Source organism: Syngnathus leptorhynchus, chromosome 1 (assembly GCF_054491065.1).
Source record: "Syngnathus leptorhynchus isolate UIUO chromosome 1, UIUO_Slep, whole genome shotgun sequence".
NCBI classification, from domain to species: Eukaryota; Metazoa; Chordata; class Actinopteri; order Syngnathiformes; family Syngnathidae; genus Syngnathus; species Syngnathus leptorhynchus.
Window position 1 is genome coordinate 17,281,341 of NC_141195.1, and position 20,032 is coordinate 17,301,372.

General features: G+C 40.6%; 3 protein-coding genes and 2 long non-coding RNA genes across 9 annotated transcripts; 4 read left to right on the plus strand and 1 right to left on the minus strand.

The window, feature by feature from the left end:
• Positions 1 to 106: 106 nt before the first annotated feature.
• LOC147062334 (uncharacterized) lies at positions 107 to 3,367 on the minus strand. The gene is made up of 3 exons (XR_015068568.1): positions 2,948 to 3,367; positions 2,446 to 2,534; positions 107 to 350 (listed from the first exon to the last, which is right to left on the minus strand). It is a non-coding gene; the product is annotated as an uncharacterized LOC147062334 (long non-coding RNA).
• LOC147062335 (uncharacterized) lies at positions 1,000 to 2,763 on the plus strand. Its single transcript, XR_015068572.1, has 2 exons — positions 1,000 to 1,188; positions 2,199 to 2,763. It is a non-coding gene; the product is annotated as an uncharacterized LOC147062335 (long non-coding RNA).
• Positions 3,368 to 3,371: 4 nt separating the features above from the next.
• On the plus strand, positions 3,372 to 7,353 carry hsd17b10 (hydroxysteroid (17-beta) dehydrogenase 10). 3 transcript variants are annotated; one of them, XM_085934693.1, is made up of 6 exons: positions 3,372 to 3,465; positions 4,186 to 4,350; positions 4,473 to 4,637; positions 4,996 to 5,124; positions 5,790 to 5,898; positions 6,649 to 7,352. In XM_085934693.1, exons 1-6 carry the CDS (start codon positions 3,442 to 3,444, stop codon positions 6,837 to 6,839), a joined length of 783 nt encoding a protein of 260 aa, XP_085790819.1. In that variant the 5' UTR covers positions 3,372 to 3,441; the 3' UTR covers positions 6,840 to 7,352. The 3 variants fall into 3 exon arrangements, with proteins under 3 accessions (XP_085790819.1, XP_085790733.1, XP_085790907.1); XM_085934607.1 differs by lacking the exon at positions 3,372 to 3,465 and adding an exon at positions 3,485 to 3,671 and having other exon boundaries at positions 6,649 to 7,353; XM_085934781.1 differs by lacking the exon at positions 3,372 to 3,465 and adding an exon at positions 3,643 to 3,681.
• Positions 7,354 to 8,042: 689 nt separating this feature from the next.
• On the plus strand, positions 8,043 to 12,796 carry sarnp (SAP domain containing ribonucleoprotein). Its single transcript, XM_085922742.1, has 11 exons — positions 8,043 to 8,203; positions 8,723 to 8,822; positions 9,331 to 9,380; positions 9,462 to 9,532; positions 9,825 to 9,876; positions 9,964 to 10,037; positions 10,370 to 10,407; positions 10,494 to 10,519; positions 10,630 to 10,698; positions 11,417 to 11,503; positions 12,077 to 12,796. Exons 1-11 carry the CDS (start codon positions 8,171 to 8,173, stop codon positions 12,116 to 12,118), a joined length of 642 nt encoding a protein of 213 aa, XP_085778868.1. The 5' UTR covers positions 8,043 to 8,170; the 3' UTR covers positions 12,119 to 12,796.
• An 806-nt stretch (positions 12,797 to 13,602) lies between these two features.
• On the plus strand, positions 13,603 to 20,004 carry ccnt1 (cyclin T1). 3 transcript variants are annotated; one of them, XM_085918877.1, is made up of 9 exons: positions 13,604 to 13,831; positions 14,957 to 15,038; positions 15,133 to 15,261; positions 15,592 to 15,652; positions 16,100 to 16,162; positions 16,289 to 16,334; positions 16,486 to 16,649; positions 17,037 to 17,107; positions 17,360 to 20,004. In XM_085918877.1, the coding sequence occupies exons 1-9, from the start codon at positions 13,659 to 13,661 to the stop codon at positions 18,533 to 18,535; spliced, it is 1,965 nt and encodes a 654-aa protein (XP_085775003.1). In that variant the 5' UTR covers positions 13,604 to 13,658; the 3' UTR covers positions 18,536 to 20,004. The 3 variants fall into 3 exon arrangements, with proteins under 3 accessions (XP_085774983.1, XP_085775003.1, XP_085774994.1); XM_085918868.1 differs by having other exon boundaries at positions 16,100 to 16,161; positions 16,279 to 16,334; XM_085918857.1 differs by having other exon boundaries at positions 13,603 to 13,831; positions 16,100 to 16,334.
• The last annotated feature ends 28 nt before the right edge of the window (positions 20,005 to 20,032 follow it).

Consider the following 20,032-nt stretch of genomic DNA (forward strand, 5'->3'; position numbering starts at 1 on the left):
ATAAACCATGAAATATACTTAAAAATGTCACTGATGAAATGGTCAATTAAATATGGAATTTAATGAGTCAAACAAATAAATGTGCCATCGAATAGTTAAACGCACCACTAAATAATCAAATAGATGTTTTAAATAGTTCATTATTTAATATGGAATTAAAAATATAACTTCAGAAAATGACATTTCTATCCGTTTTCAACACCGTTTATCTTGTTCGGGGTCACCTTGTATGCTGGAGCCTATTCCAGCTGACATTGGGCAAAATGCAGACAACACCCTGAACTGGTCGCCAGTCGGTCGCAGCAAAAAGTGCAGTGGTGGCTGTCTTATCAGATTGCTCTTCTGCATCGCTGAGGATTCAAAATGGGTCATCAAGGTCAAGAGAACACATTCTGTGGATCATGAAGTTGGGCCATAGGTTGCAAAGCTTTTTGGGTTAATGTTGCTTTTGTGTGGGTTCCATCACACATAGAATGACAAAAATGCTAAAAAGAAATTCTTTTGTGAGAGATTATGCTACTCTGTGGTCAGTCAGAGGGAGGACCAAAACTGCCAAAATCCAAAATAAAAGTGAAGATAAAAGCCAATATAAAAACAATAAAATATACATCCATTAATTGATATTTAATTGTATTTATATATTTGTTTTTCTATTTATTTCTGCATTTATTTTCCATATATATACATATATGTATTTTTAAATATATATTTATTTACTTTTATTTTTGTTAATATTTTGATTGGCAGTTTTGGTCATGATTTGCTTCAGTATATGACACCTATGCAATAGAGACATGAGAGCATGCATTCGTATCTTGTGTTTGTATTTTTATTTGGACAAATAATGTGGTTAAATATGAGGATTATCCAGACCCACACTCTATTTCAGAAGGTGGCGGTAATGCACCAGAATTTTTTTTTGCCAACCGCCAAAAGAAAGAAGGAGAATGTAAAAGAAGAAGAAACCAGTTCCGCTTTCCGCAAAAAAAAATAATAATGGTGAGCGACGATGACAGTCGGAAATGAATTGAACTGCAGTGCAAAGAAAAGTTGCCTTTCGTGTTCTTGTTTTTTCCTATTTTCTTTTTGTTACCTTACCGACTCCGCGCGGGGCACGCTTTTCCTCCTTTTTTTTTTTCCCTGTAGCCCGCCACTGCTCTGTTCGGTTCATTGCCAGGGGGACTTGAGGTGAGCGCCGACTGATATTAGCTTAGCTAGCTGCTTGCCCGTTAGCGGGGACTTGTTACGACGTTTTGCGGCCGTTCTGCTTAAAGACTCATTGGCGGCCTGGAGGAGGATTTCAAGTTGCTTTGCACTTACGTTGTGTATATAGTCATGTCTTCAAAGTGGTTAACTCGCTGCGTTGCTCAGATGGTGATCGGGTTAGCATTTAACCAACGCGATATGAGTACTAAGCGATGGAACTTAATCGAGTGGGTATGATAAAAAGATTAGTCGATGCTTCTTTTGATTTCCGTGCCTGCGTTGAGGCTAAGCTAGGAGGGGCGAAGTTGATAGCGTATTTCGTGCGTGGACGTAAAAAAAAGCTAAAAACAAAACATGCCTGCTGTCACATGTGTTTCATAGGGTAGCAAACAATATAGTACAATTGTGACAAGGAAATTGGAAATACATTTAACAGTTGTAAAAAAAAAAAAGTTATTTATTTATTCATTTACTCATTCATTCATTCTTTGATAGCACGTGTTTTGGCATTTCTTAAAAAGGAAAATCGAGGAGGGATAAGCAAGTTATGACTCAGTTTCAATTTGCTGCAGCACGCTGGCCTTTTCAGTCTTATTTGGGGTTGCAACAGTAGCAGCAAATGCCAAACTGATGATTATCGGGCAGAAATATCAATCATTGTTTTATAAAAAGAAATGTTTGCCAAAAACTTAATTTTGAAAACCAAAAATCAAAAGGTAATCAAGTCAGCTTTCATGGAAAACTCCAGAAATCAGATTTATTCTTCTGAGGCTGAAATTCTGAGGATATGGAAAATATTCAGTTTGAAAAGTTCTCACCCTTTAATAATGAACAGCAAAGCTGTTGGTTATTTGATCATCGATGCGTTGTCAATTAATCGATTAATTATTGTACCGCAATAAAACCATACGTTTGACCATACTTTGTTTTCAAAGTTGCACCATCCCAATGTTCCACACCTGATTATTATTTTTTTTTTTTAATGTTCCCAGCTTCCCAAGATGCTTGTTTACCACCTGAGACTGATCTCCATGAAGGCTACAAGAGGAACGTGTGTGATGTCGGTCATCTAGTTTCCCAGACCACAACAGTGGGGCTGTGCGTGGGATGAGGTAGTAGTTTGTATAGTTTTAGGATCACACCAGATCTGGGAGATGACTATACAGCCTACTGTCTTCCTCACGGCAACCAAAGCATCCTGTAAATATGACACGAGAGGCTGCCCGTGTATTGAATTACCTGTATTAGCTTGTGTTGATCTTTTTGAAAATACATTTAAAACTTCAGGAGTACTTGCTAACAGGGGCCAGCATCTTTAGGTCTTCTCCCTAAGAGTGAAAAGTCCCGATCATGTTTTTATATATGAATAAAATCATCCAAATAGTGCATTTTTGACAAGAAATGGAATTCTTTCACGCCAACTAGTATGTGTACCCTTAGGTGAAAATTGTAATTTTTTTGCTATATTCCCGGTTAAAAAAAATACTCAATTTGAAAAGGAGACATCGGTCTCAATGTATTTTTTTATTTTGTGATTGAATAAAGGTTGAAAGTCTGTGTACTGTGTAAATGGTGTTTCCATTCAATAGCCTACTATTTTAAGTAACAGTAAAGTCAAGGCTCAGAGTCTGAATAATGTGATAAAACACTGCTTTTGGCATTTACACTGTGGAACTCCCTCCCCGACCACCTAAGAGCACCCCAATCCACTGACTCTTTCAAAACCGGACTTAAAACTCACCTCTTTACTTTGGCATTTCTGTAATTCCTGTTTTTATATCCTGGTTGTCGTCCAGTTGTTTTATACTTGTCCTTGCTTTTTATTCTTGTTTTTACTTGCCATGTAGCACTTTGAGATTCCTCCGAATATAAAGTGCGTTATAAATATAATTTATTATTATTGCTTTTGCTCCATCTGAATAAACTTCTGTGAATGCAATCATGTTAAATAGTTAAAAATAGACAAGCACATAAGCAACTACATTGCTCCTTAATACCGTATTTTCTTTTTTTGTCTCTTTTTGAATGCCTTTTTTGTGATTTTAAATGCACCTTATTTGTTCATTTTTGTTTCATTTTACTAACAACTGTAAACTATTTTGTATAAACTTGGTGTAATCTAATCTTTAGTGTTCAAGTTTAAAAAATTGAGTCATCAGAGTTTACGTGTAGTGACGCATCCGGTCAACACACGATCTCTGGCGCTGGTGACGTGACGGTTGCCTGCAATTCAACATGGCGAATATCCGGTGTGTCAAGGTGAGCAAAGGAAATCAAAACAGAAAAGAAACCTTTGTCATCTTCCATTGCGCACGTTTAAAAGTTGCATGTGTGTCAAATACAAAATTGTGTCGTGTTAGTCATCCCGGTTGTGCTCGTTTCCAAGTTTTGCAGCCGGCTGCTAACATGTCCACGCTAGCCTGATGTTGTCACAAGCTCTCTTCATTCAACCAAAACTCCTAAAGGTGCCCACAAGTATGCCGCCTAGCCTTCTTTACGAATCCATAATTTCACTTTATACCTGGGGCAGCTTACGTCGTTCGTCTCGCAGTAGTCAGTGTGACCTTGTGTACACATAAAATAAAATAAAAACATTTCATATTGCAACGTGAGAAATTTCACAAAGCAATTATTTCCAATTCAGGTTACTAGTCCATCTCAAAATATCGTGTCTGCTGTTTGAATCTGAAATTTGAAATTACTATCCTATTTTTTAGTTTTTATAGATGTGCAGCATTGTCAGTAACTTTGATTTATAAGATATAAAAATTACTCTGCCAGTCAGTAGTAACCTTGATTTATAAAATACAAAAATGTCTCTGCCAGTCACCAGAGGTGATCCACATTCTAACATGATCCTGAACTTTTTTTTTTTTAACCTGGTGTGGCAGCTATTACTTTAGTATGCAGTGACTATCCCTTTGGTTGAGTTTTATATTTGGTGTTACTTTTAATGGCTTCCTCTACTTGCGGCCTCAGAATATGGTGGGTCTGGTGACGGGCGGGGCATCAGGTCTAGGCCGGGCCACTGTGGAGCGTCTGGTGCAGAGTGGAGCGTCGGCCGTCATCGTGGACCTGCCGTCTTCCGAAGGATCAACGCTGGCGGCTGCTCTTGGAGACAGATGTGCCTTTGCTCCAGCAGATGCAAGTACACAAATGATGATGATGCTTGTTGAGCCTGAACTAATCTTGTAAATGACATCTTTATTCCATGGAAAGTTTCAGCAAAGGTTCCATGCATGACACAAGCCCGTGTTGTCTCGCAGGTGACGTCAGAATCGGAAGTGCAGTCTGCTGTGAACTTGGCACGAGACAAGTTTGGCAAATTAGACCTGGCTGTCAACTGCGCCGGCATCGCCGTTGCAGTCAAAACGTACAACTTCAAGAAGGACGTCCCTCACAGCTTGGACGACTTTCAGCGCGTCATCAATGTAAGACCTTCGATCAAAAGAAAAGACAAGTTACATTTATCGAATGTATGCATAATTGATCACGTTAAACACAATACACTACAATTCAACATCAATAAAATTCAAGAACATTCTCTTTGGGCTTATATGATTCAGTAATATTCAGCAACACTTTGGTATTTACATCTTAAGGAACTAGCAATGAAGACAATAAATTGCCATTTATTTCATGCAGTTTTGAGGAACATTTATATTTTAGGATATAAAGAACTATACACTCATATAAAGGTTTATATCAGTATCAGTAGTATCTGGGATGTCAATGAAAGATAACAAAAAAATCGATTGATTGTGATGCTGTTCAATTTGTGTTGTGCAGGTGAACATCGCAGGAACCTTCAACGTGATTCGTCTAGCTGTGGGAGCCATGGCCAAAAACGAGCCGGACGCAGACGGGCACAGGGGCTGCATTGTCAACACTGCCAGTGTGGCCGCCTTTGATGGACAGGTGAGCTGGCCGAAAGCCCGTCCGCCATTGCAATTCGCAGCCTTTCACGCCTTTTCCGCTCACTTGCAAAAATGAACTCATTCATTAACCAACATTGTACGACCATTCTTTACCCTACCAAATGAAGAAATCAAAATATATATTAAAAATCTCTACCAGGTATTGAATGTCTTGAGTCCTCAAAGACAAAATTATGTCATTTGCATTGAGTGAGTTTTATTGTAATATGATAAGATTTTCCCCAAAATGTTCAAAATCTAGTCGGAGCGGCTAAAAAAAAAAAAATGCAACGAGGAAGGATTTTAAAAATAGCATGCCGGGTTCTCAATGAATGGAGTTTTTTTTTTGTGTGTGAGGGGCGACTAACATCTTGGGGGGACTGTTTGAGAAAATCTGGTGTCCAAATGAGAATAAAGCAACTCCCATGATTCAGTCAGAATTTTTTTTTTTTGCTCCGGAAGATTTTAGAGGCCTTTAAAATTCTCATTCCTTTTTTTTTAGAGCATTCCACAAAGATGCCAGCCACTTGTCACATTGCTGTCTTGGTGTTCAAAATGGCCGCAAATTTGTTAGATTAAGAATATTAATCAAAACATTGAAAAGCTTGTATGTGTATAGAGTACAATACATTGAGTGACGCTGTTGTACATGCATGTTGCATCCAGGTTGGTCAAGCTGCGTATTCGGCATCTAAAGGCGGCATCGTCGGAATGACCCTTCCCATTGCGAGGGATCTGGCCCCGATGGGCATCAGGGTCGTCACTATAGCGCCGGGTAAGAAAATAAACGTCTTGATTATAGCTAGCTCAGGTGTTTGTTTTAAAACGAGGCCGCTGATTAACCATTCGGTGCTTTCAGCATCATCATCTGGTGCTCAGTAAGAATGAAATAGTAGAACTGATTCTTCCCAGTACAGGAAGAAAAAAAAATCACTTTAATGTGATTTCTCATTTCAATGTTTGTATTCATAATTCAAATAAGCTGTAAAATATTTATTTTTGCAGGTAATATATAAGATCTTGAAATTTGAGGTGAAACAACTGGTTAACTAACAACTATTATCACATGAAATTACCACTATTTTGCCAATCGATTCATTGTTTTGAGCCTGGATTTTTAATGATTATTTCAATTTCAACCTCTCAACTGTAAATTGATTTTTTTTTTTTAATCAGATTGGTCTTTGTTTATTCCAAATCATCCATTTTCAAAATCCATGTATACTTTGAAAAACAGTCATCAACATTTTGTCTTATCCGACAAATCAAATAATTAATTGACTGATTAATCTTTGATTAAAATAAGCATTAATTGCAATCTCACTTTATATGAAATTGGTTTGGCGGTCATTGGAATTGTCTGGAATTTCCCAATGTGGGACAAATAATGGAATAATCTTATTAAAATGTAGGTGATTGTTATCATCTTTATATCAATATTTGGTAGCGCAGGTGTGTGTTGGTTGGGAACCTGAATAGAAGAGGTTGGAGGTTCGCCTGTAATCCACAAATTTCCTGCCCGCAGGTCTGTTCTCCACTCCCCTGCTGGCTGGACTTCCAGAGAAGGTGCGCTCCTTTCTGGCGCGCCAAGTCCCCTTCCCCTCACGTCTGGGCGACCCTGCTGAGTTCGCCCACTTAGTGGCGGCGCTAGCCGAGAACCCCATGATTAATGGGGAGGTCATTCGGTTAGACGGAGCCATTCGCATGCAGCCGTGAGTGGCGGCGGGTGTGCGTGCGCACATGCGCTGATTTGTTTTCATGGGAAAATGAAGAATGAAAGCAATGAATGGGACAATATGTTTAGAAAGTTTTCAGTCCATCGCATTGCTGCCTAGTTGTTTGGTAAACCACTTTGAAAATAAAGTTCTGCTTTGGAATCTGGCTTTCTTTCAAATTGTCCGCAAGTCTCAAAACTGAGCAGTATGTATTTGACTTATTTTTCCTCTTAGCACTGCTTAAGAGTCAGCAATGAAGAAAATGAATGTGGGGTTCTTGAAGAATGTCATCTAAGATGAAATGAATTTCTTATGATGCTATGTCAGTTGACTTTACAATCAGTAGTGCTGGGTTCCATGTAACTTCAACCATACACTGTGTTTCAAATTATGATGCAAGTAAGACTTTTAACGATCTATGCAAATGTGACTTGGTATAAGTCATCAACTGTTTGAAAATAATTGGAATGTTTTGAAGTAAAGCTCCCTGTGATAACCGTGTTTGTATTTCAAAAATGAAATATATTTTGGGGGGGTTTTGAGCTGCAAAAAATTCATTCCAGGATGTCAGAATAGCCTCCCGAAACTACTTTTTGTCAATTGCAGAAACTTGAGCCCAATCAGGGCTTTATTTGGGAGAGTACAAGAACGATGACAATTGCTAAAAAGCATGAATTACATTTACATCATTTACAACATTTAGATTACATCTTTAAAAGCTATTAAAAATTCTCCGGCTTATTACGAAATGCAAGGAGATGTAACTTCTCCCATTTTCTCATGAACTGGTTTTGCAATTGCTCAATCAAATTAAGTCAATCATCTGATTAAAAAAAAAAAAAAGTTGTCCCATTAATCCACACGGTGTCGCTGACGCAAAGTTGTAAGAAGCGGTGCTCAGAAACCTACGCGTCTTTTGCGGGCAGAAAACAAGAATATATTTTCCCCATAGATGCATATTCACCTTTTTTTTAGTTCATGAATGACGAAATGAAATGATCAAAATATTCATATGGTTCACAACCAAACGGGCCTTGACTGGATCTCGGGAGATGTTTTATGCTTTTTATTTTGGATCTAAGGAAATGTTTTATCTCATAATTTAGGTTTTATTTCTTCGTTCATTTTGGTTTTTAATGTCCTGTTCTGCATATGTTTAGTGAATGCTTAAATTTTAAATACAGACATTCCACCCTTCCTTGATGAAAGTTTGAAATGTAACGCGAGATGTTAAAAAGTTGGGAGACGATGACAAAAAGCAGCAGTAGAAGAAGAAGAAGAAGAAGCTGCAGCCGTTTGATTGGAGGAAACGAAAGGGATTGATCAACAAAAATGGCTGAAGTGATCGAGCTGCAGAAACTCAAGGTTGGTCGCGCCACTCATTGACTGCAATTACCCAACTTTGATCGTTTCTTGTGGGAGTTGTTTGGATGATTTTTTTGATGTCCCCTGTAGGAGTGGCGAGAAAACCAAAAGTGGTTGTGCTGGTGCAGCTAACGTGTCGAATGGCTGCTAATGCTAAAGCTAAGCGTTAGCATGTGCTCACGTTGTCTTGAGCTTTCTGCGCCCAAGATCAAAACGCACCGATTACGTTTACAAAAAAAATATCTTGAATGTTTCAATTCGACTAAACTAAAATACAACTTCAATCACAAGTGCCACTGCGTCAAGATTAAAAGTATGGCGTCATATGAAAACGTGAGGTGATTATCAAAATAATTTTCTTTGCCGCCGGGTCGGCAGACTGCCAGTGGAGCAATAAATAAGGGGGAACTTGCTCGCAGTCTTTCAAACTCATGAACTCATTGGGTGTACAGAAAGAAAATACTCAATATAGACAATTTTCTACGTTTTGATTTGTGAAACATTTTCTGTTGGGTTTAGCTTGCTGAGCTGAGGCAAGAATGTGAAGCCCGAGGTCTTGAGACCAAAGGCAACAAGGGGGACCTGATCGCACGCCTGCAGGCCTTCCTAGATGAGCACGGTAAGCTAAAAGTTGCGGTGAGAAAAATTACTTGTACACTTCAAGTAAATCTTAGACAACAAATTAAGTTGTGCATTTAGGTCCATACAATCTTATTGGTGGATATTTTGAATTTACTAAGTTAAGTTTTAGCGTTGAGGAATAATCAAGTTCTTTTCAAGTTACTCTCATTTGAGAGTGTTTCCCCCCCCCCCCCCCCCCCCCATCAGATTTTCTATAGGTAAAAATGCACAAAAAGGACACAGAACTCCCCACAGTTTCTTCAGAACCTATCATCTAATGTTCTAAATTCTTGCTACATTAATCTTAGGTTGAAGCGGTCAATCCAATTACACTCAGGATTTTGCCAGTGTTTATTTATGGGAAATTTTGTTAATCTAGCAAGGTGATAAAATTTTGAATTTCACCCACCTGTGTTATTTGGTATTTCTATTATCCTCATGAAATCCACAAATGATTTTGTGTGGCTGACATTGTGTGTTTTGTCTTTGATATGTTATCACACAAGCCACCGATGAAGAAGAGGATGTGGATGATGTGCTGGCGGATGACACTGTGGTAACGTTGCCAGTCGGCAAAGTTAACTAATGCCCATATTGTCTGATGTTGGGATTGTGACTGTTTCCGTTTGCGTTGAAGGACTTCTCAAAAGGCGAGATTGTAGACAACGGCAAAGAGGTCAAAGAATTGGAATCTCCCGTGGCAGAGCTGTGAGTTTATTCTAAATGGCCTCTTTTTTTTTTTTCTTTTTTTTTTCCTCTGTGTTTTAGTTAGAAATAGAAAAATAGTCACAGGAAGGCTTGGAGGAATTGCTTAGTAAATAGTTACAAATGTATTGATTAGGTTTAACTGACTCCTTAAGTCAAGTGGCTCCTTTGTTTGCAAACATGTTGTTAGTGGAAGTGGAGGAGAAATGTTTTGTAAATGTTTTAAAATTCAAACAAGTGTTGTGGGTTTTTTTACCCTCAGTCTTTTTCCTTTCTTTATGTGCTTATTTTTCAGGCCCACTGAGAAAAAGATAGTGAAGATATGTCCTCCAGCTGCTGCTGGCGAAGTATGACACGTGATTTTTTTTTTTTTTTCCCCATCACTTGTTACACAGCCTCACATTTATCAACAATTGTAATCTTCTGTTGAGCAGCGGCTACAGAAACGCGCTGAACGCTTCAATCTGCCTGCATCAGCCGAGGACAAGAAGGCCCAGCGTGCGGCCAGGTGAGACCCGGTGATTTGCCTACTCACCATTAAGTTTGAGCTTTGTGACAAATATGATGAAGTCAAAACATTTGTATGTTCACGGGAAGAACATTTGGCCATCGGGGGCTTGGGTGCTAGTTGAAAATATGCAATTGGTTGGGCTTGGACATTCTACATTTTTGTTTGTATAAGTTTAGCATATCGCTTGTCTTGTATAAGGGTAAAGGTTAGGTATTACACGGGATTTCACAATGAGGACATTTTTTTGATACCAAGGTCAATCAGTCATTTAAAGTGTTTTTATTTGTTGCGGTGTAACATATTTTTTGCTGGTGTGCTTTCATTTCTAGGTTTGGCTTACCGATCAGTGCTTCAAGTTCATCCACAGGTGTGTATGATGACTCTTTGGCGCTACTCTGCTGTCCGTCATGTACAAGCAACCCGCGACACCAATCATTTCCTTCTCCTGCTCAGGCACCGCCATGGCCAAAAACATGCCGGTAAGGGTCGCCAAGCGGGTCACACGGCACCAACCTCGCCTCATATTCTTTTGATGCATTGGCATCCTTTTCTTTTATGTACGTGTGAAAACTTTTGGCGTCTGTCGCAGGTCAACGTGGATCAGCTGAAGAAGAGGGCGGAGAGATTCGGCATGAACGTGTCATCGGTTTCGCAAAAGGTGACATGACCTCATTTTGCAACAGACTGAGGGCTACGTAGCGTTGTGGCCGAGCTGCACTCAACACTCGTTCAGGGCGTGGGCTAGTAACACAAACTTTTATGAGTGGCTGAGACTCGGTCACTTGATTTGCGGCGATTCAAAATTTGAATCACAGTTAAATGATGTGGCGACGTCTCAAATTTGGCCCATTCCAAATTCGAGGAAGCTATCGTGCAAATGAAAAATCATTTGAGCATTCCAACTGATAGAAATAAAATTGTGTTTATAGATTAATTTGTACCTGTGAGCAAAAGGGCGAAGCTTGTGGTAAAAATATGTACTGCTTCAATGACATTCAAATGAAGGGAAGCGAGCTCCATATTTCAATATATACCCCCATTTTGTTTGCCTTTATTTTCGCCCATGTACTCCGCTGCAAGCAGACATTCCATCTTTTGACATGCCCAAAATGTTTTGTATGAGGAGGCTTTCAATGCCATACAGGCTCCCATAGTTCTCGTTGCAGAGCCCCTCACTAGGCCCCGCCCCGAAAGGGCACACATCCAATAAATATACAGTAATGACTTTGTGGAGCTGGAACACATTAATGCTATTTCAATTCATTTCAATCTGCAAAATGCGTGAATTCATTCAGTGGTGATGGAGTTCAGCTCATAGGTGAAGGGGTTTATTTGGATGTGAGGTCTTAAATGTTGAATGTTTTTGTCGTCAACAGATGGAAGCAGATGAGAAGCTGATCAAGAGGAAGGAAAGGTTCGGCATCCTCACAGGCGGCGCCGTGACTGGCTCCGCGGACGTCGAGGTAACTTTGTTTTTCTGATGGTTATAGCAAAATTATTTTAGCTATTTTATGCAGAGAGATTTTAAAAAATATTGTATTGGTTAAAAAGAAAAGGGCAGAAGCAAACATTTAGGAACTTAAACGCTTCTGCGATACTATTGTGCTATATTTGTAAAATTAACAATTGTATTTATTCAAAACAAAATAATTGAATTTTTAATGATGCAGTGATTAAAAAAAAAAAAAAAGTTATGGTCGTATTTGCCAGTCATAGACGTTATCCTGATTGCCTTCTTTTGAGTTAGCTGTCAATTTGTAAGATATTCTGAGCACATCGTGATTTGATTTTGGGAAGAAAAAAAACAGATTTGAACATTCTTTCTTCATACTTTCCAATTAGTCAGCCTTTGGCATCTTGGGGCAATTTGGAAATAACAAAAAAAAATATGCTGATTTCTCAGGGAGGTTTTTTTGGGGGCAAATAAGTGAATTTGTGACAAACATACAGCAAGAAGTTGAGACTTGACTGTAGTCCACCCACTGATTGTTCATCTTGTGTATGTATATGGTTTTCCCTTTTTTACCCCCCAACAGGCAAAGAAAGTGAAGCGTGCTGCTCGATTTGGAATCGTGTAAAGAATTTGTTTTTTTGTTTTTGTTTTTTTGTGTTGTTTTTGACATTCAGTCAGGTCACAGACTGTGTCCTTGTTATCAGGTTTTAAAAGAAGTGTTGAGTTACTGGACAAAAACTGTCGAAGTAGTGGAAATGGAAAGAACGTTTTTTTTTTTTTTTGCCTGCTTACACGTTATAGTTTTATCTGCCTTTTTCTACTGTTTTCTCTCACACTTGACAAATGTTAGAAATTGAGTGACCATGACTGATAACTTAAGTTTATCTTTACTATTTTGTTACCTATTTTTATCATTGTCAAATCTTCTTGCACTCTATCTGAATGAACACAATTTCAAGCACGCAACCATGTTTCCATCCTTAGCATGTACATCTGTTTACTGGCAGATTTGGACAAACGACATTAGTGGTGTTCAAAATACACGTTAAGATTTTTCATTTGTTTGTCCTCCAATCTGACAATATTGAGTTTGGCAATCTGAACAGTTTAGTACATTTCAGGCATTTTGAGAGTAGACGTCTTTTTGATTATGACACCAGAGAAATTTGTGTGAATTCTGACCAAATAAAAACTCAACTACTTATGATAGTAGATAATTTTGATGCCTGTAACTGCCTGGTCATTGCCTCGGTTGGTTGTTCATTTTATAAAATTAAATCTTTTGATTAAAAAAAAAAAAAAAGTTTGAATACTGGCTTTGTCAAATTCTGTCTGTGTTTGCATGCAGTTATAAGCAATATGTCAGGAGTGTCTGAGCACCGGTCTTCACATCAACACCCAGGTTCAACGATACCAAAGACTCCAATCACAGTACAAAAGTCTTTCTAGAAGTGGTGATGCCCCTCTGAATTACAGGGGGTGACGTTTACCTGCGAGCCATCACTATGATTATTTCAGACGGGTTGGAACTCTACGACCAGAACTTTTTTTGGCTCATAGGATAAAAACCTTTTGCCACGTACTAATGTAAAATAATAGTTATTGATTGAACTAGGTCAAGAATGAATAATTGTCTTCTTGCAATGTTCCAAAAGTACAATAAAATTTTGTATTGTCCATTTCACAACAGCTGGAGCTGCAACTAAACGATTTAATTTAGCAACGGGACAACCACAAAGACAGTGAAAAGAGTAAACCACAAATGTATATACAGTATCAATATTAAAATATTGCTCTTATTAATGATTGACGTTATGGTTGAACCTCATAGATCATGGCAGCACTGTACTTTATGTAGTGGACCCCCTGCATTTTGCAAGGGAATAGGCAATAAGGACTTTGCTGGCCTGTAAATAGCAAAAAATGTTGAATAATTGATGTCCAATAGAAATGCAGTGAGGAAAGAAGACAAGCTTCCAAAACTCTTTGAATAAGCATAATTTATCCTCACTTGGTGTTTTTCATGACACCCCCAGGTTTTTTACTAATACCTGCTGGTGGTGACCAAGAGAAAGCCCCCCCCGCTCGCCCCCTCCCTTGGCCTGGTTGGGCGTGACGCATTTCCTGTGACGTGCCGCAATTTTAAACTGTCCCCCTCGTCAGTGATGGCGGCTTCGCTTCGTAGTCCCCCCGCAAGCTGTAACAACAAATGGTACTACAACAGGCAAGAGATCGACAACAACCCGTCTCGGCGAGCCGGGCTTGACCCGGACAAGGAGCTGTCGTACAGGCAACAGGCGGCCAACCTGCTGCAGGACATGGGGCAGCGGCTCAACGTGTATCTTTTTAGCCGCCGCGTTAGCCGCCTTCGCTTGTTAGCTAGCCAAGCTAGCAAGCGACTCTCGGTCGGGAGGGTTTCTTACTTTCTTCATGCTTCTCGTGTGCATTCGTATTCTTGCATCGCGTCGGCTGGAGTGTTTTCTCGCCGCGATTCGTCCCTCTGTTGTGGTTTAGGCTTAGGTAACGTGACGTCCATTTTTGTTTTGCTGCTGCAAAGGCCTTGGGCCTTTACGTTAGCACGTTTTTGTTAGCTTTAGCTCGCGCACAAATTTCACTTTGTTAGGAGCCCGTAGACTTCACGTTTGATTTCAGGAAAATTTGCCTTTTAGCACAATGTTTGGTGCACTTTTTTTCTGTCTGACGTTAAGTTGTTTTTGCTAGTAATATAGAGTGAAGGAAATTTGTTTTGAATTGCAGCGCTTTAACATAAGACAGTTTTCAATCAAGTCCCATGCGCGTACAGTTTCCAAAGTTAATTGATTTGCAAGAAACCAGGATCAACAGAGATTATTTTTCAATGATCTGTAATCATTTTCTGGTGACAAATATTAAGACAGTTGTTGCTCCTTTAAAACGTCTTAGCGTAAAGATCCCCAATTAATTTGGGGTCGAGGTTTGAGGTGGGATCCTTTGTGTAGAATCCGAGTTTCAAACATTTTAGCACAGGTAATTGAGAGAATTCCCGAAATTATCCTTAGAAGCCATGGGAAATAAGAGCCAACGTGATGGGTTAGAGTGACATGGCCATTGGTGATTCCGAAAATGTGTGTTGATTTACTGAATCGAAAAACATTTGCCATAAGAATAGAAAAAAAAAAATGATACAAGTTGTATGGATTTGACAGCTGGCCTTATTCACCTAGAGGTTTTTGAGGGGCATTTTGTAACACGTGTACTTGGTCTTTGATGAGAGAAATTTTGACGATATTAAATCCAGGGCAGAACTTGTATGTCATTAGTAGTAGTGGTGGGACAAGATCACAAACGTGTTTCCACTCAAAATTGCATGATCTATTAGCTGCCCCTTACTCATCGCAAAAAAGAAAACAAGACGGGATACAATGCTTTTTAAAGAATTTGTGGTTCAATGTTTATGCTACTTACCTTAACAATCACGTATTAGGTCCCAGCTTACAATTAATACAGCCATCGTGTACATGCATCGCTTCTACATGGTCCAGTCATTCACCAGATTTCACAGAAATGTGAGTATGCTACTTGTGTGATTCATAGCACGTTTTCCTGCCGTTAGATTTCACTTTCTGAATATTGAAATCCTTGCGGCTCTTTTTGTCTTAGGTTATTTCTCCTGCTGCTCTTTTCCTGGCCGCCAAGGTTGAGGAGCAACCCCGAAAGCTGGAACACGTTATCAAGGTGGCCCATGCCTGTCTCAATCCGCAGGACCCTTCACCAGATGTACGCAGTGATGTAAGTTCGAGATGGTTAAAAGTCTCCCCTTTGTGCTCCGCGCACTCCTGTATTTACCCAACAGGGTACGGCCGTGTCCTCCCGCCTGCGTCAAATAGACCTCTGCAAAGGTTTTTGCGTTGTCCTAAGCAGCACATGTCAAAAGCCTTAACTTGCGGTCATCCAACGTTTCTAAAAGATGGATGGAGTAAAGTCAGCTCCTGAAGATCACCTCCAGAATCCGTTGAGATAATTTGACGTGACTAAAAGCAAACTGCATGACCGGCTGATCTTGTGTATGGACGGATAGCGGCCTCGCAGTGAGTAATGTGCCTGTCCTCTCAACCTCAGGCCTACCTGCAACAAGCCCAAGACCTGGTCATTCTTGAGAGCATAATACTCCAGACCTTGGGTAAGTTGGGAAGGAAAGCCCGGCTCCCTTGAATTGTCCGTCCCTCCCTGTCATTCTCAAGAAGTAACCTGTTTTGACCTTTGTCCAACAGAAAGGTCATAAGCCGTTGGCGACACTACAAAGTCACGTTCATGCCCCACCAAGCCACTGAACTAGCCAAATCCTTACAGTCTCATATTTTCTCTTTTTATTTTTTCTTTATTCATTTGAAGCCATCTGTTTGGGGAGGAGGCCGCGTCATCGGGCATGCTCTTCTCAATAAACTCCGTTTTTTTCCATTTAGGACAGAATGTTAGTGGAAGACGCCATGCAAATCACAATTAACTCTTGTTTGGGCAAACGCTGGATTCGTTTTTTTTGTGCCGTTGAATTGGAGTGCGCCTTATTCGTGATTGGCGGCTGCAGTTGACTCATTCCTTTTTTCTGTTTTGTCCTCTGTTCTTGCAGCATTCGAAATCACCATTGACCATCCGCACACGCATGTTGTCAAGTGCACCCAGCTCGTCCGAGGTGAGCCTCGAATAGCCCTTTTGATATTTTTTGGGGGCTGGGGGGGGGGGGCGTGCATTCATGCTTTTTGTGTTGTTGAACAGACTCAGATGTTAAGTATACTTTTCTGGTGTGTTGTTGTTTCAGCGAGCAAGGATCTGGCGCAAACATCTTACTTCATGGCCACCAACAGGTATATTCCTCGTTCGTGTGTTCCAGCTGTTTTGAAAGAAAAATGCATTTAACGCAGTATACTGAATTTGTGGATATTTTTTTTTCTCTCCCCACCCATTCTTTCTCCCTTTGCTATTTCCTTGCTCTCGTGGGTTTACGCTGCCACACAGTCTCCACTTGACCACCTTCTGTCTGCAATACAGTCCGCCTGTTGTGGCTTGCGTGTGCATCCATCTAGCCTGCAAGTGGTCCAACTGGGAGATTCCCGTGTCTACGGATGGCAAGCATTGGTGGGAATATGTCGACCCCACAGTAACCCTCAAACTACTGGATGGTATGTGCACCAAAGCCTCTTGTAGACTAGCACAAAGGTTTGAAGCAAGTCACAAATGGGTTTCTCCAAAAAATCTGGTCAATATCTGATTATTTCTCCACTTTGACCTCTGCTACTTGGTGAAGACTCTTCTTAGTTGCTCAATGAATTTCATTTGGAAATATCCAGTAATGAATGGCCTTTGACACGGCTTCACTTGCCCTAAAGAAAAATCACTTAAGATGACTGTGGCTCAGTTGGTTACATGGGTCATCCAGTGACCAAAAGGTCGGCGGTTGGAATCCCGACTTCATATTTCAATGTATCGAAGTTTGGGAACACTATAGACCAATGTGTGGATTTTAATTGTATCCAGCTGACTGTTTTCCCCATTTTTTTTTTGTTCAGAGCTCACGCACGAATTCCTGCAGATTCTGGAAAAAACGCCTAGCAGATTGAAGCGGATTCGCAACTGGAAGGTACATAGGATTGTGTTTCCAGTGTGATGAGCAACCTTGCTTACCAGGAGATTTACAAAGGGATGGCAGTCATGGGAAATTTTGTCTTGGACTAGATTCTGTAAGGGTGATGGCTCAGAATCTTTGTGTGTGTGGTGTGCTGCTTTGACTTTGCTGCTTCCCCATGTCTCTGGTTTATTCCCATGAGCTTTTATAAATGATCATGGAAATTATGCAACCCTACTTAGCAGCCTGTCTGTTATTTCTTCTCAGGCAGGAGGTCAGACGCCAAAGGCCAAGCCAAAGGTCCAAGAGGAGGGAGACCAGAGGGACACTATGATGAGCATGATCTCCATGGCCTCATCTGAAAGCACTGTGGCGGGCCTGATGAGCCTCTCGGCACCGGCGTCGGACAAAGACAGGGGGACGCCTGGCAGCGCGGCCACCTGGAGTGGAAAAAGTCAAGGGGGTGCCGAGCAGTCCAATCACGAGGTCCACACCCCTGCCAAGGTGTCGTTAAGCGAGTACCGCGCCAAGAACGCCGACGTCCTGGCCGCGCAGAAAAGGAAGTTGGAGAACATGGAAGCCAGCGTGAAACGGGACTATGCTAACGCTGCCCAGGTTCTCATTGGTCAGCAGCAAAGGAAGGAGAAGCAGCAGCAGTCGGGCTCATCTTCCTCGAACCTGGCCAACGCATCGCCAATTATTCTGAAGATCCCCCTGGAGAAGGAGAGACACGATCGAAGCTCTTTGAAAATGAGGTTCCCCGCGGCGGGCGGGGGTGGCGCCAGGGGACCGGAGCAGGACATCAAAGTACGCATTCGCGTGCCCGAAAAGCAAAGGGGGAGCTCAGCCGAGGAAGGCAAGAGCAGGGACAAGCACAGGGGGGAGCGCTCCAACCACCACCACCATCACCACCACCATCACCCTTCCTCCAGCGGCCCCTCCCTCTCCTCTTCCCACAAGCACTCGTCCGCTTCCGGCGGCGCAGCAGGAAGTGGCAAGAAAGCCCCCGGTGACTCGTCTCGAACTAGCTCGTCGTCGCGCAAGAGGACTTATCCGCAGGAACCTTTGGCGGGATCCCATTCCGCTTCCAAAGTCAGCAAGCTTTCTCGCAATCCCTACCAGCTGCCATCCCTGTCTTCCTCATCCGACATCCTCCCCGCGCTGAGCCTCCCGGGGAGCTACTCGCACCCCAAAGGCGACAAGACTGACACCAACGGGCACGGTGCAACGGGTGGCGCCCAGTCCAATGAGTACCAGGACACTTTTGAAATGTTGAACTCTCTTCTGAGCGCGCAGGGGGTGCAGCCCTCACAGCCGTCCATGTTTGACTACAGATCTCAATTCGGGGACTACAAGTACGCCGGAGGGTCCCGGGGGAGCAACACCAGACCTCCCCCCCTGCCTTCAGATCCCCCGCCCCCACTTCCACCCTTACCCAAATGACTTTCTGCTGTCTTTTACGCTTGTTTTTTTTTTTTTACAAGTCAATATATTAGGAGCCTCACTCACAATCATCATATGTGACAGAAGACTTTTGGAATGTTTTATTTCTTACGGACTTTTACAAAAAAAAAAAAAAAAAAAAGGCTTGAAAAGCTTTGTCATGTCCCCAGGAAGGTGTAGCTATTGTTTTGGCTGCAATTGTTGTTCATGTTCCCCCATCGGGTTCTAGAGGAAATTAAAGATATTAGATTAGATCTACAAATGCCCACCAGGTTGTTTTATAGTGTTTGATTAGTGTTATTTATTGCTTGATATTTTTTTAAACATATTTTTTTTCCCCCCCTTCAAATGATACTCATTTTTTAATGTTCCTCCTGATCAACAATGAATACTGTATAGACGTGACTCCAAAGCAGCCCTAGCCCCAAAAAATGGGTTTTGTGGTCTTGATTTTATTTGCTACATTTAATAAATGTATGCACAGATTTTAAAACCGTACATGAAATATTTTTACATTTTGTTAAAAAAAAGGTGTAAATGATATCGGTCTTTTTATTGTATGAGCGTTGCAGTCATTGTTTTAAATGGTTGTAAAAAAAGATTTAAAGCATACTTATTGACTGAGATGCAGAGAGAAGATATGTTTAGGGTCTAATAATTCTCAAATGCATTGTGCTGATATTGGCACACAGATGCAAACGATTGTGAATTGTTTGTCCTCTGTATTTTTCTCGTCATGTTTAGATTTACAATGATGGTAACCATATCAAGTTATTGAGTAACCAACTGTTGTTGGCTGTCTCTAATATAGGCATTCCTTTTTTGGGAGTGATTTTTTTTTTTTTTTTAAGCAGAAGTCCAGTGAATGCTTATGAGCTGATGATGGTGGTCATCTTCTAGTTGTCTTGTGCCATTTGCATTGTACATTCGACTAACCTGTTCAGCTCCAAGGTATGTTTATCAATAATGATTCTGTTTTCCTGTGAAGAGAAAGAAATGGATGTTTCATCATCTGGATGTCTGCTCCATGCTAGGATTAGTCCCATTTGTTGTGTGTTTCAACAATTAGTTTTCAGCTGGACAAAAATTGACCTCTGTTAACTTTTATTTGTTTTAGTTTGTGCATATGCTTCATGGTTTGACAGGTGAACAAACAAATGTTTTAATCACATTTATTTTGTAATTCTTTGAAGAGAGAAAATGCACTGAAAAGTTGCACTGCACTTGCGGTTGCAAGTGCGAAATTAACTTCAAATAATGAGGTCAAAAAAAAAATAAAAAAAATCTTACAACTGCCATGCAACACAGCAATGCAAATCACTATTTACCAGAGCTTTTCCTTTATCTTGGAATTTTGTAATATACACAGGACTGGTCATGAATAATGTTAGTGGAAATTCTTCCAGGTATCCTGTTGTATGTGAACATTTTTTTTTTTCATTTTAAAGTCAATAAATACTTTAAGGGAACACTTTCTAATTGTTTTGCAATTTTAAT